Source organism: Arachis duranensis, chromosome 3, assembly GCF_000817695.3.
Source record: "Arachis duranensis cultivar V14167 chromosome 3, aradu.V14167.gnm2.J7QH, whole genome shotgun sequence".
NCBI lineage: Eukaryota > Viridiplantae > Streptophyta > Magnoliopsida > Fabales > Fabaceae > Arachis > Arachis duranensis.
The window spans coordinates 28,451,230-28,464,582 of record NC_029774.3 but is presented as its reverse complement, the minus strand read 5'-3'; the positions used below and the strand labels follow the sequence as shown (position 1 = coordinate 28,464,582).

General features: G+C 33.5%; 1 protein-coding gene across 2 annotated transcripts; it reads right to left on the bottom strand.

The window, feature by feature from the left end:
* Positions 1–655: 655 nt before the first annotated feature.
* Positions 656–4,772, bottom strand: LOC107478383 (preprotein translocase subunit SECY, chloroplastic). Of its 2 annotated transcripts, none has more exons than XM_021138035.2 (8): positions 4,528–4,772; positions 3,928–4,085; positions 3,434–3,819; positions 2,948–3,247; positions 2,785–2,874; positions 2,573–2,696; positions 2,154–2,317; positions 656–1,160 (listed from the first exon to the last, which is right to left on the bottom strand). In XM_021138035.2, exons 1-8 carry the CDS (start codon positions 4,671–4,673, stop codon positions 936–938), a joined length of 1,593 nt encoding a protein of 530 aa, XP_020993694.1. In that variant the 5' UTR covers positions 4,674–4,772; the 3' UTR covers positions 656–935. The 2 variants fall into 2 exon arrangements, with proteins under 2 accessions (XP_020993694.1, XP_015954006.1); XM_016098520.3 differs by having other exon boundaries at positions 4,513–4,770.
* Between the last annotated feature and the right edge of the window lie 8,581 nt (positions 4,773–13,353).

Here is a 13,353-nt window from a genome sequence, read left to right as displayed (position 1 = left end):
GTATGTTCTGCAATCACTTTTTTGTTGTTGTTTAATTTCTTCTCTTTCTTCTCCCTCCTCATCATCCTTTATTATTCTCTTTTTTTTTTTTTGTTTACCCAAACGGTATCCCTCAACCCGATAGGTTAGAGACTAATCCGTCATGGATCTGAGCTCCATTTAAGGGTCTGCCGCTGGCCAATGAGTTGCTGCATGCACAAGGCAAGGTTCGAACTCCCGACACTTGCTTAAGCGGACGAGTGAGCTGACCACTCGACCACTCGACCAACCCAAGTTGGTTAATTTTTTAAAGACCACATAGTCAGAACATTAACTCAATTAATAATATATTCGCAACAAAAATTTGTGTTGTGCAAAACTTTTTATATTATATGCAAATATTTGTGTTATGTATGAAATTTTTATACTATATCAATAAATTTGTGTCATGCAAAATTTTTGTGCTATATCAATAACCTTTTGTAATCTAACAAAAATGTCTGTGTCACAAAAAGCGTGGAAAAAGAGAAATGATGTATGTGCGATTTTTTTTTCATTAGACTTCTGCCAATTTGACTGAACTTTGTTACAAAAACACTTGTGCATCTAGAATCACCATTTTACTATCTCAAGCGACTAAAATTAAAAAGTTAGTAAATTAGTATGATAGTTGATAGATAAGAAATATTTGATATTTTGATATACCCTCGGATCTACATTGATAAATTACAACATACTTCATTCACCTTGACTTCCCAAGGAGGGTATTAGATGCTTCCAATAGAGTAGGTAAACATGGTAAATTCATCTCCCTTTTGTTAAAAGAGCATCAAGACCATTTTATGCATTCCCCATTGTAAACAACCTCTATATGTATTCTGAAGCTACATTTTGACCAGCCAAAAAGTAAAACAATTTCTGCTTAGATTGGATAAACAACCAAAATCCTCTCATGGTCAGTACTTGTCGAAATCATAGAATTCTATGTTCTTGTACTTCTGAGATATGATCTCAGCTTGAACTTTTCTAGCCGTATCTGTTGCGCAACCAACAAGAATAAGAATCGACGTTCCTGCAAATCCCCTGAATGCAGTCAAGTGCGTTGTCTGCTCAACAACTGCTGGACCAGCAGCCAAAATAGCCAGAAACGTTGAACCCAGAACTGATATTCGACTAAGAACCTGCATTGTAAAGTAGTTAGTGGAATGTACATGGCACTTGAACAGTAGTTTGAAACGTAGGGACATCAATACTGTTTACAAGAATCATCGCCACCTTTTTTATTTTTTTGGGTATCAATGTACCTACATATATCACATTACTGCATATACATATAAAACTTGTAACATGTATACAATTAATTGGAATAATAAAAGCTGCTCAAGTGGTAGCAGAACGTGGATGAAATGTTAGTATCCCCTGTTTGGGTCCAAGGAATTTTATAGTGCAATCATTGGACTTCCCAATAATTCAAAAAAAGAAAAAAAAAGAAAAACAGAAAGGAAAAATCACTAGAATTTACTCAATTTAGAGATAATAATAGTGCAGTTAACAAACCCAATTTTTAGGCATAGAAGATTAGAATCTTTGACAAAAGGAAACAATCAATTCCCCTTAGCGGAAAAAGATATCTATAATTGATATATGAAGTTATCTTATCAAATCTTAACACAATCTCGAGAAATAAATTGTTAGAACTTAACAGGATACCAAAAAACTTTCCCTTTGGTTCCAAAAAGAAAATAGTATCGTCAGCAATTGGATAAGGTTAAAGATATGCAGGCAGATGATCTTCTTGTGTCAAAAGTCAATGAACTATGAATCAGGATCTAGGTTTACTACTAGCAATAAATGCAAAAAGAGGAGGATGAAAGGCATCTTGAAACTGTAATTTCTCTGTCACATCCCAAACCTTTCTTAATACTTTATCCAAAACATTCCAACTGATTCAAAAATAAGCTTTCTTGAAATCTAATTTTGAAAACAAGATCACCTTTTCCTTGGGATCTCAAATCACCTCATTAGTAAACTTTAGGTCTCACTAACTTTACGTTGGATTAATCAGCATAAATTGATATTCAAGTGTATAATTCTATACAATATTGTTAAAATAAAAAGATGATGTAATTAATAAGGTAGTCAATGAAAGTAAAAATAGAGAAGGAAAAATTTACTGTTTTGATAAATGCAGCTGTACTTCTGCCAGGTCTGACAAGTGGAATTGAAGCACCTTGTCGTTTCAATTGCTCACTCACATCATCAGGATCCAATTGTAGGAAGGTGTAATAGTAATTGAAGAAGGCAATCAAAAGTATGTTAAATAGAACATAGAAGGAGCCTGCAATAGAAAGTCCAGTTATAACGTACGAATCAATATCTGAGACAAAACAAGGGTAGCACAACATGATAAGCTTCCACTTTACCAATGCATGACAAAAATACCCAGATCTCTTCCGACATTCGTACAAACAGTTATCTAAAAGCAGTTTCATAATGCAAGAAATGCGAGCATTTAGCAGTCGAATATACAGAATCCGACATTTCAAGTCTAAATAAGATGCTACATAAATCCAGTTATAAATGAACAGCATACCCCCTGGGTTCAAAGCTACTGCAGTTTGCTTCAATGCATTCAAACCAGTGAAGCGTGCTAAAGTACCGGGAAGAGCTAATGATGATGTAGAGAATATGATGGGCATTACCCCAGAACTATTTACCTGTCAATGTGCACATCTATATTCTTAAATGTTGAATTTTAGGAAAAGTTAAATTAATTATAAAAAAGATCTGGTGAAAAGGAGAGACCTTAAAGGGTAAGTAGGCAGATTTTTCAAGTCCTCTGGTTTTGCTAGTGAATCTTGAAGCATAGTTAAGAGGAATTTTTCTCTCTGCTTCCTGAAAGCCGTTGGTAGGATCAATATTCCGTGCACAAGATACATCTTTGTTTAACAGTTGAAATGAGTCATACCTGAACATAGACAATACCAACTACCAACAAAAAGAAGGACACAATGATGGTAGCAAGTCCAATATAATTAGCATCGTTAAATGCCTGTGCAATTGTTCGACCAAAAGAAGCTGGCAAGTAAGAGATAATGTTTGTAAATATCAAAAGAGAGGTGCCATTGCCGAGTTTTAGGTCTGTGATTCGTTCACCGATGTATGTTGTAAACACAGAGCCAAGAGTCAACAAGATAATAGATGAAAGAACCCACTCGGTACTAAAGTCATTCACATAAGGACGTAAAAAGAGGACTTGGCCAATTGCCTGAAATGAAAAACAGGAGTGATGATTATAACAACTTCATCAGATAAGTAGACATTTTAAAATTTTAAAAAGAGAGTAATTTAAGTTAGAATAAAGAAGATATGAGTTTTAAAAAGATGAGAATTTTAAATCTAAACATGAGTCAAGAGAAAATGCAGTGTTCACATAGATCACAAATTTCCTGACCTGTACAATTGCAAATCCAACTGAGGCATATCGAGTGTATTGAAGAACTTTCTTTCTTCCAGCCTCACCTTCTCTTTTCTGAAGATCTTGCAACTTTGGATATACCTGTGCAAGAAGCTGGAAAACAATTTGTGCATTGATGAAGGGAACAATACCAAGGGAACATATCCCAAGCCTACCAATACCGCCTCCAGAAAACGAGTCCAGAGTGCTTAACAAACTATTCTGATCTAAATTTCCAACAAAAGCCTCCCTATTAACCCCACCTAGAGGAATATACACACCAAGACGTGACAAGGCAAGAAACCCTAAAAGCTTGAGAAACTTTCCTGGCAATGGACCTTTAAAGAAATCTCCAAAATCAATTGAACTATCCTCTATAGCAGCTGCAAATACGAAGATAAATAATCACTTCTACATAACATCAAGTTCATCAAATGATCAAGTCAGGACACAAATTTAAAAAATGTATATTATGAAGTCAAGAATTAAACCTGCTATTCCTCGTGAAGAATTAGGCTTTTCCTTGTCTGTACTTGAAGCACTCTCAAAAGTTTGCGAAAACAAGGAGACTACATTCTCCCAAGTAGAATTTAACCGGGAAGATAAATCCGGGTTAATACCCAAGGGATCGAAATTCGATGCATCATAGCTGCGTAAAGTCAAAAGCAGCAGGTGGTTAACAATCACAAGTCATTGAACATATTACAAATAGAGTAGCTTGTGATCCCAGGGCACTTTCCCCAGTTCACCAAGGGATGATTTGCCAAAAATTAAGTTAACTGTAATTCTTTCACATTTAGTCAGGTTCATTACAAGTCTTACAAAGAATCCATCATGCTATGTATACGCTAAAAATCAACCGCCAAATTGATTTCAAACACTACGCAAAAATAATTGCAAATAACATTAACACAAACTGTAAAGACCTAAACCAAATTAGTGTGCTGCAAGTATTTCTGAATCAGAGATACATTAACTGATAGATTGCATTACAACATTGAAAAGTGAAACTAGCAGAGGACAGAGCCCACTTTGGAAGAGGAACCAATGAAAGAACAGGTTTTGGCATCATTTACCAGGTGGAGACATGCCTGGGATTCCATGTGAGGGTAGTGTTGGGTGTCCTCTGGACAGAAAAACTCGCTCGGAAAATTGAATATTTGAGTTTTGTGCTGAAACGACGGTGCCAAGAACAGAGTGGAGAAGAAAAGGAAGCATCCCTGACCGTTATCAACATTATTATCCACAAACTAACTTGTGTTCGCTGACGAACAGAACAAAATGTGGGAACTGTTGGGCTTTCTCCTTTTTTGACGAAACAAAAGTATGCGATTACGCTAGTGATCTTGGTTAAAGCTGCTGAACTCAATATCCGAAAAAAAAAAAAGTTAACTTTAATCATGACGACCACGACGATAATCTTTTATTAATTCAACTAGTTTAACTATAAGTAGGACTGGAAGTGAGTCAAGTAAGTTTATAAGCTAATTTGAGCTCCACTCGTTAATAATTCGATAAGCTAAGTTCGTAAGCTAGTGAGCCAAACTTGAGCTTGGAATTGAGCTGATAAATTAAATGAGCTGAGTTTGAGCTTGGATAAGCTCGTCTCATTAGCTCGTAAGATGACTCGAATATATATAGATATATTAATATACATATACTATATGCATTTAATTTATATTTTTAATATTATATACATACACATGAAATAGTAATATATAATTATATAGTTTTTTAAAATATATAAATTATAATTTATTGATATAAAATTATAAATTATGTATTTATGTTTCTATTATTTGAGCCAGCTCGTGAGCTTTCGGTGAGTCGAGCTTGAGCTTAAGAAATAGGTTCGATTGTTAATGAGGCGAACCGTGAGCCAAACTCAATTTTTGTGAGTCGAACTTGAACTTGGTCTAGCTCGACTCAACTCGACTCACTTCCAGCCCTAACTATAGGTCAAGTAAAATATCTGTATTATAATAAAATTATATATTAGATTATAAATAAAGATAAAAAATTTAAGATAATAAATTATAAAATAATTAAAACTCCTTAAATGTAATTCTAATAACCTATTTAAAATCCTTTTAGATGCATTCAAGCTAATGTACAATTTATTAAATAGTGGCAAAGACTTTGGTTGGAGAATGATTTCTATCAATGTTGTTGATCCAGAATTGCTCCTATGTAGTTTCATTAGATAGTCAAAAGTTAGCCACCATAAAACCCTTTTAAGAAACAACCGTCAAGGCCAATGAGAAGCTTGCAACCCTCTTTAAAACCCTTTTAGATGCATCCAATCTAATGTACAATTTATTAAATAGTGGCAAAGACTTCGACTGGGGAATGATTTCCATCAATGCTGTTAATCCGAGATTGCTCCTATGTAGTTCCATTAGATAGTCTCGCACCTTTCCATACTGTGTTTTAGCATTATCAACTACAACTTCTCTAGCAACCTTGAGTGCCCTTGCAATCATTTTTGGGTTCAACTGGATATTATACTCTTCAATCATGTGGTCCATTGCTTGTATTGGTTTCAGATCAGGGTGAATTAGTAGTCTTTTAATTAATTTAGAAGTAATCCAACCCCGATCAGTTATATTAGTACCATAATCTCTAACACGTGTATGCTCATCAAACAAAGTCTTCACTTGAAAATACCTATTTGCAAAATTTCAAGATGTGAATATTAACCAAGGACACCCTTCAAATGTATATGTTATACTCAGCCTATGTTTTTCATTCTTAATGTACAACACATCCTTTCCCTCATAAAAAAATAGTCTTTCAGTGTCTTTTTGAACATATCCATTGTTGTGAACATCTGCCCAACCTTGAACTCAACCTCTCCATATTTAGTGTCTTCATTAAATAAATCATATGATGTCTTACCCTCATCTTCTGATGAAACTAGACTATTGAAAGCCTCACTCTCATACTCATATGGCTTATCATAGTCACTATCAATCTCTACATTGGTTGGCATAAAACTAGACCCATAGTTGCCTTTACCATTCTCTGTCCCTTAAGCAGACCCATATCTTGTTGGGCCCCAACACTTGGACCATGTATAATGTTCTTACCTGACATCCACTCATTGAGTATTCTATCTCTTAAAATATGTCTCCTTTTAATACCTGAGTATTTTTTACTTATTATCTTTTTAGCAGTCTTTGGTATCAGCTTCGACCCACTACTAGATGAAGGAGCCTTCTTATAGCCACTTTTCTTCTTAGGTGATACTCTCAAATTCTTTTCATCACTACTCTTGTCACCTGTTTCATAACCAGCAGCCTCATTAGTCATTTTCTTCTTACCTGCTGCTGATTTCTTTGACACTCTCTTCTTCTTATATAATTCTTCTCCAACACTACTACTATCATCTGTTTCATATCCAGGACGAGGGGATTTTTATCGCTCATCTTCTATTGTCTCATATCTATCATCATCACATGATGATAAAGAACTAACTACTATAGTCTCCACAGCTAAACTTTCTTCAACTACTTCAGGCATATCAACTTCCTGATCAAAATAAATATAGAATTCATCTGTCTCCTTGTTCATCAGCTTATTTTTTTTCATTTGATTAATTTCTTCATCTCTTTTAATTGCATGAAGACCAGACTCCATAGTAGGTGCTATCATATCAACCCAGAACATCTCCTTATACCCCAAGTATCCTAATTCCTTAAATAACGCCACTAAATCAAAGAAGTTAACATAATCTAGGTCCATTGAAAAAAACCTTTTCACTTTACTATGCAAGTAGCAGAGACCTCCCTCTGAATCTCTTCTAAAATTTTTTCTATGATTAAACAAAGGAGTGACTAAATATTCAAACATCTACAACAAATATATGTATATACTGAATTCTTAACAATATATAAACAACAACACAGTTAAAAATTTTAATTTTTCCTATTTTCATGCAATACCAAATTATTGGAATCTGTTTCTAGTTTTCGAATGTGTTATAAACTAATACTTTCTACTTTGATTATTAAAAAAATTAAATCAATATTATTCATACTTTATGTTTTTTTTCCAAGACCACAAGTGGGTTCCAGACATCAATGGTGGTGTGTCAGAATCAGTTAACAGGACCACAAAAAGCACAAGAGACAAACTGGTACATGAAAAACTGAACTAACTTCAACAATGTCAAGCACCATTAGTGGACTCCTCCAAACATCGTTCAACCTCTGTTAACAACGATGCCATTAGCGCACTCGTCAGTAGCAATGTCAGTGCTACCCTTCAGCTCCCCGAAGTCAACGATGGTCTCCGCGGTGAAGAAGGTTCTCTCCTAGAGTTTTTTGGTAATTCTTCAAGGTGAATGAAGGGATATTATGGAAATTCCAATTGCGAAATCCTTATGAAAGGTCGTGTTCCATGTAAACGATGACGTTTTTGACAACGTAAATCAAGACAAATAAGTTCCTGACCATTTCACATAGTCCACGTTTGCAACAAACCTCCACATCAGCAACGACGTATGCTAGCACACAAGATTACCGTGATACGTCAGCATTTTTCGTTTGAAATTAACGGAGAAACACTCACAAGGACCGTGTTGTGTCACGGAAGTAGTGGACAAGGGTCGAAGTGGATCGTTTTTATTTTGGAGGGTCGCTTTGTCCTTTGTGAAAATGGACAGGAGCCAGATTGGTAATTCACTCTAAAACAAATTAATTAGATATGTAACACACTTAATTGGTTTTATCTTTTTATGCACATTAATGTAAATTCAAATACTTTTGTGCATGACAAATGCTTCCATACTTATAAAATGATATAATTTAAACAACAAATTTGTCATTAAAAATATTTTTATCAATTTATTTAATATTTTAACTATCTAATTTGCTGTTGATTTTTATGACTCATCAATAATTTTTTATCAATTTTTCTGAGTTTTTTAAATAAATAATTTAATTATGTTATTTACCAAAATATATAATTTGTAGCGTATTTATTAATTTACATCACATAAACTTATCTCGTTTATCATGTAAATGAGATAATTGTAAATGTATTTCGTTTACACCGTAAACGAGATAAGCCAAATTTTACTTTGCACGTATCTTATTTGTAAACGAGATATTTAACGTTTAGAAAAATACACATATCTCGTATAAAACAAAATATGTGTATTATAAAAAAATGATTAAAATAATTCAAATTTTTAATACTAAAAATAGTAGATAAAAATTTTATTTAAATTTATTTTTAAATTTGTAACTGTACAAGAAATACGTATAGTTAAATTTTTAATACTTAAAAGAGTATATAAAAAATTTATTTAAAATTATTCAACTTACTATTTTTTTTATTTGACATCTTTTTCTATCACTTATTTAAATTTTTCGTTTATTGGTTTTCCTTCCTAAATTCTTATACATTAGATTTGATGGAAATTATTTTTAATATGAAAATAGAGATAATGTTTTAGTTGAATATTGATATTTAAAGTGTATACAGTATTATGAAAATTATTCAACACGTCTCCACGTGTTATCTAAAATATTGCCACGTGTTCAACACGCCTTTTATATGTTGCAACACGTGAGTATGTGTTGATTTTCCACCAATTATATGTTGCAACACGTGAGTATGTGTTGATTTTCCACCAATAAAATTCACCCACCTGTATGTATATCAAATAATCTCATTTTCAATAAAAATACCAATATTTTTTCTATATAAAAAAATTAGTCTAAATTTGAAACCGTTCATTATTTTGTAGAGACTGTCAGCTAAAAAATTAAATTTTTTTTGTGATTTAAAAAATTAAAATATTGAATTAATGTAGATACTCCTACTTTTCGCTTTTTTAGAAAAATAATGTGCTCCTATTCCAAATTTTCTCTAAAAAATAGTGGGCGGTTTTAAATCTGATTAAATAATTAAATAAGTTAAAAAAATCATAAAATTTAAAATTTGAATAGATTATAACTTATAAGAAAGGAAGATTGGTTACTTAAATATGGGAGAAGATTTTGACAAACAAAATAAACACAATTTCTCTCCTATATTTGATTTTTTTTTAAATTTAATGATGCAATTACAAAATTTGTTAATATTTCATTCGATTTAAATAATAACAAAATATATTAATTTTTATTTTTTTAAATTAATCCACATTAGATTATTAATATTTTATTATTTTAAAAATTATAATTTTATATTTACAAACACATATCTCATTTACAGTGCAAACAAATTAATTAAAAGTATATTTTGTAGTGTAAATGAAATATACTCATAATTAACACTACAAAATATACTTACAATTAATTTATTTACACTTTAAATAAAATATGTAATAGGATGTAAAAACGTAAATTACATCCAAATTACTTATATTAATAAATAAAATATTAAAAATATTATTTTAAAAAATCTCATTTTTTTGTAATTGATATTTTAAATTCAACCCTATTTGTCAAATATATAACGGCTTCTTTATTAACCAAGTTGAACTTAGCAATCTAATCTAATTTTAAAAATAAAGAATGAAAATCCAAAACAGTAAATGAAGTTTAATTAATATTATATTTTCTTAAAATAAATTACGACATAGATACTACATAAATATTATAAATAAATGAAGCGGTTATTTTTTTTTTTACTATAATATTCGTTAATATAAAAAAAAGAGGTGTCCACGTTATAAGACTACTAAGATCAAATATCTAATTTGTTTTAATTTTACTAAAGATTTTACAAAATGTTTCAACATGACCTAAACATAGGATAACTACAACTCAGCAAAATTAAAAAAAAAATTATAGTAATTTCAGGTTTCAGCATATAAATTTTAACTTTTAAATGAAGTTCTAGAACTATTGTCACAGTTTTTTTGAACTACTTATTATATTGTTTAATTTTATGTTATAGATTGGTATCATATCAAAGTTTTCGACGAACTTAACCTACCAAAATTGGTTTTGAGATGTTATTTTGTATATTCGATTTTTAATTTACAGAAAATACTATTATATACGAAATACTTCTAAAATTTGCATGAAAATATAATTATTGTTAATTAATTATGTATTTAAATTATTTTTCTATTAACAAGCTAAAAAAAAGCGTATTAATTTACTAATAAATTATTGTTGTCAAACTCTCGAATTAACTCATAAACTCGTTCGAATTTACGAGTTTAGGTAGTAGAATCGAATTAATTCGGATACAAACTCGTTTCTGGATAGATTCGGATAGACTCAGGTAAATTCGCATAAATTCGATCAAACTCGCGAGTTTACGGGCGTGTCAGCGAGTTTGCTTTGTTTGGCCTTTTTCGCAAAAACGGAGCTGTTTTGGGCTCAAAAACAGAAGAAAAAAGAAAGCAACGTATGAACGTAACCCTAAACAGCTAAATCCCTCACTTTTCTCGCCACACTCACACAGTCACTCTCTTCTCCAAGCCCTCTTCGCATTTTGTCTGTCCCTCGCCGCCGTTCGCCATTTGCCGTTCTCCAAATAGCTCGTCAATGTCTCTCTCTCCTGTTCTCTCATTCTCACTCTCTCATTCTGCTCTTTATTGACTCTATTATGCATATAAGCTCGTTGTAAGACCCGGTTAATTAATGGCTAATTAACCTATAAATGAGAATTTATTCTAGAAAGCCCAAAATGTGATTTTTATGGCTAAATGTGATAGAGGAGATTGAGACGAGAATTTCGATACCAATTTTATAGAATTCGGACCAAGATTAGACCGAACGGGCCGAGCCAAGCCAATCGGACCCAAAGTGGGCCCTTGGCCCAACATAATTAAACTAAAACCCTAGTTTTCAGCACTCTCTCTCCTCATTTGTTACACACACATGCTGAAATGGAGTGAGGGAGGAGAAGAATACTCTCTCAAACTTCTATCTCTCACTTGATCTTCAAACCACCATAACTTTTGATCTAGAGCTCCGATTGCTGCACCGTTTACGGCCACGCGTTCACCGCGGAGAGCTCTACAAAACCCATACAATTAATCTTGAGGTAAGCCACGTTTTTCTCTTCGAAATTCCAGCCTTGTTTTCGAGTTTTATGAGCAAAAATGTTGAGATTTTAGGCTCTTTGATGTTATAGGACCCAACTCTCTTGAAGGAGAAGGTTAATCTTGTCTCTTTGGACCTTGGGTGTGGTAAGATTCTCAACCCTAGTGTAATTTGTTGTTCTATGATGTTTGGGTATTGAGATGTTGTGTATAGGTGTGATGATTATGGCTTAGGTTGTATATGTGTGAATATTGGAGCTTGATTGGTGATTTTAAAAAGCTTAAAAAAGAGATTTGGTGGTGAAAAATCTATTCTTGGAGGTGTTGAGGCCTTGAGAACTTGTGGATAAGTGATTTTGAAGTGCTCCGGTTGAGCTTGGAAAATCGGCTAAGGTATGGTTTCGGTTTTCCGTATCTAATATGTAATGTGGTAGGAAATACTTAGGCTAGAGGCCCTAAGATAGGTATTGAATTGTTGATGTTGTGGAATGGTTAAAATATATATGACGTGGTCATATATGTGATGATGATTATTGATGTCTTAATGGTATGATGTATGAGAAATATGCATGTTGTGATATATGCTTGATGATTGATTATGGATAAATTGTGGATTGAACCATGTTGATGGTGAGTATGATATTGATTGTGTACAATGATGATTTATTGGAATTGGTGTTGTTGAAAATTGGCATGAGGAAGAGTATATGATATGTCAATGTGTTTGAGTTTGAGCCACTTGGGTGAAGTGGGTTAAAATGATGGAATAGTGATTTTGTAAATTGTGGTAATGTGTCAATGTGTGAGTTGAGGAGGCTTGATGTTGAATTTGATATGTTTTGATTGATTTCAAGGAAAAGGGATGAAATTGGCATGTTTTGATTGATTTTGAAAATAGTTGAAAATGGCTTGTTTTGAAAATGGCACTTTGTGGTTTTGTATGAAAAATATGGTTTTTGGGCATACTTTGACGGGACATAACTTGAACTACGGATCTCTGTTTTGTGCCAAATCTATTTAGAAATGAAATTGGATTCGGGATGTCCATGCCGTTCGAAGAACGAGTGAAAAACGATTTAAAATGAGGAAGTTATGTCTGTCGGAAGATTGGGGGTTGAATCTGTGAATTCTGCAGTTTTTAACTTAGAAAATTTTTAGCAGAATGACCCCCTGCGCGTAGGCGCACTTGGCGCGTACGCGCCGTTCTTCTCGAAAGCGCCATCCACGCGTACGCGTGATGTGCGCGGGCGCGCCGATGTGCTGCACCCAATGCCCAGCCATTTTCCAGAGAGTTGTGTCAGAACTGTGTCAGTTTTGTGCCTGGGGCACGAGAGCACCCACGCGTACGCGTGGTTGACGTGTGCGCGTCGATTGGCTAATTTTCAATCCACGCGTTAGCGTGCATGACGCATACGCGTCGTTGAGTTTTGTGGCCATCCACGCGTGTGCGTGGAGTGCGCGTACGCGTGGCCCTATTTTCATCCCAAAGTTGATTTTTGAGTTTTAAAAGCCAAATTTCATACTTCTAAGCCTCCGATCTCACCATTTATGTCTTAAATCATTATGATATGTCTAGCTATGAGAAGAAGGGCTAGTGAATGTGGTAACTTGCGAGTGAAGCAAGGAAAAAATGAATGATCAATGAGGATCAAAGATGATTATGTGAGAGGCGGAGGATGGTGGTGGAAGTGCTTGTTATGCCATGGGCCGAAAGGCCGTAATTGTTAATGAAATGGCTGATTATGGATTTAACCGTGAGCCGAATGGCTGGTTATGGATTTAACCGTGAGCCGGATGGCTAGATTATTGCCGTGTTACGGCGGAGCCATGATTATGGCTAAGTATAAATGCATATATGCTGTTGAATGAATTGTGAATGTTGCACTTCCACTGTTGGAGATGAGAGTTT

Bases quoted from the DNA above. Each gene is read 5' to 3' on its own strand.
- LOC107478383 (XM_016098520.3), bottom strand. From the start codon at position 4,673: ATGTTGATAACGGTCAGGGATGCTTCCTTTTCTTCTCCACTCTGTTCT. The intron at 3,248-3,433 runs GTCAGGAAATTT...TTTTCATTTCAG, and splicing joins TTGGATTTGCAATTGTACAG to GCAATTGGCCAAGTCCTCTT. The intron at 1,161-2,153 runs GTAAATTTTTCC...TTTACAATGCAG, and splicing joins CAGCTGCATTTATCAAAACA to GTTCTTAGTCGAATATCAGT.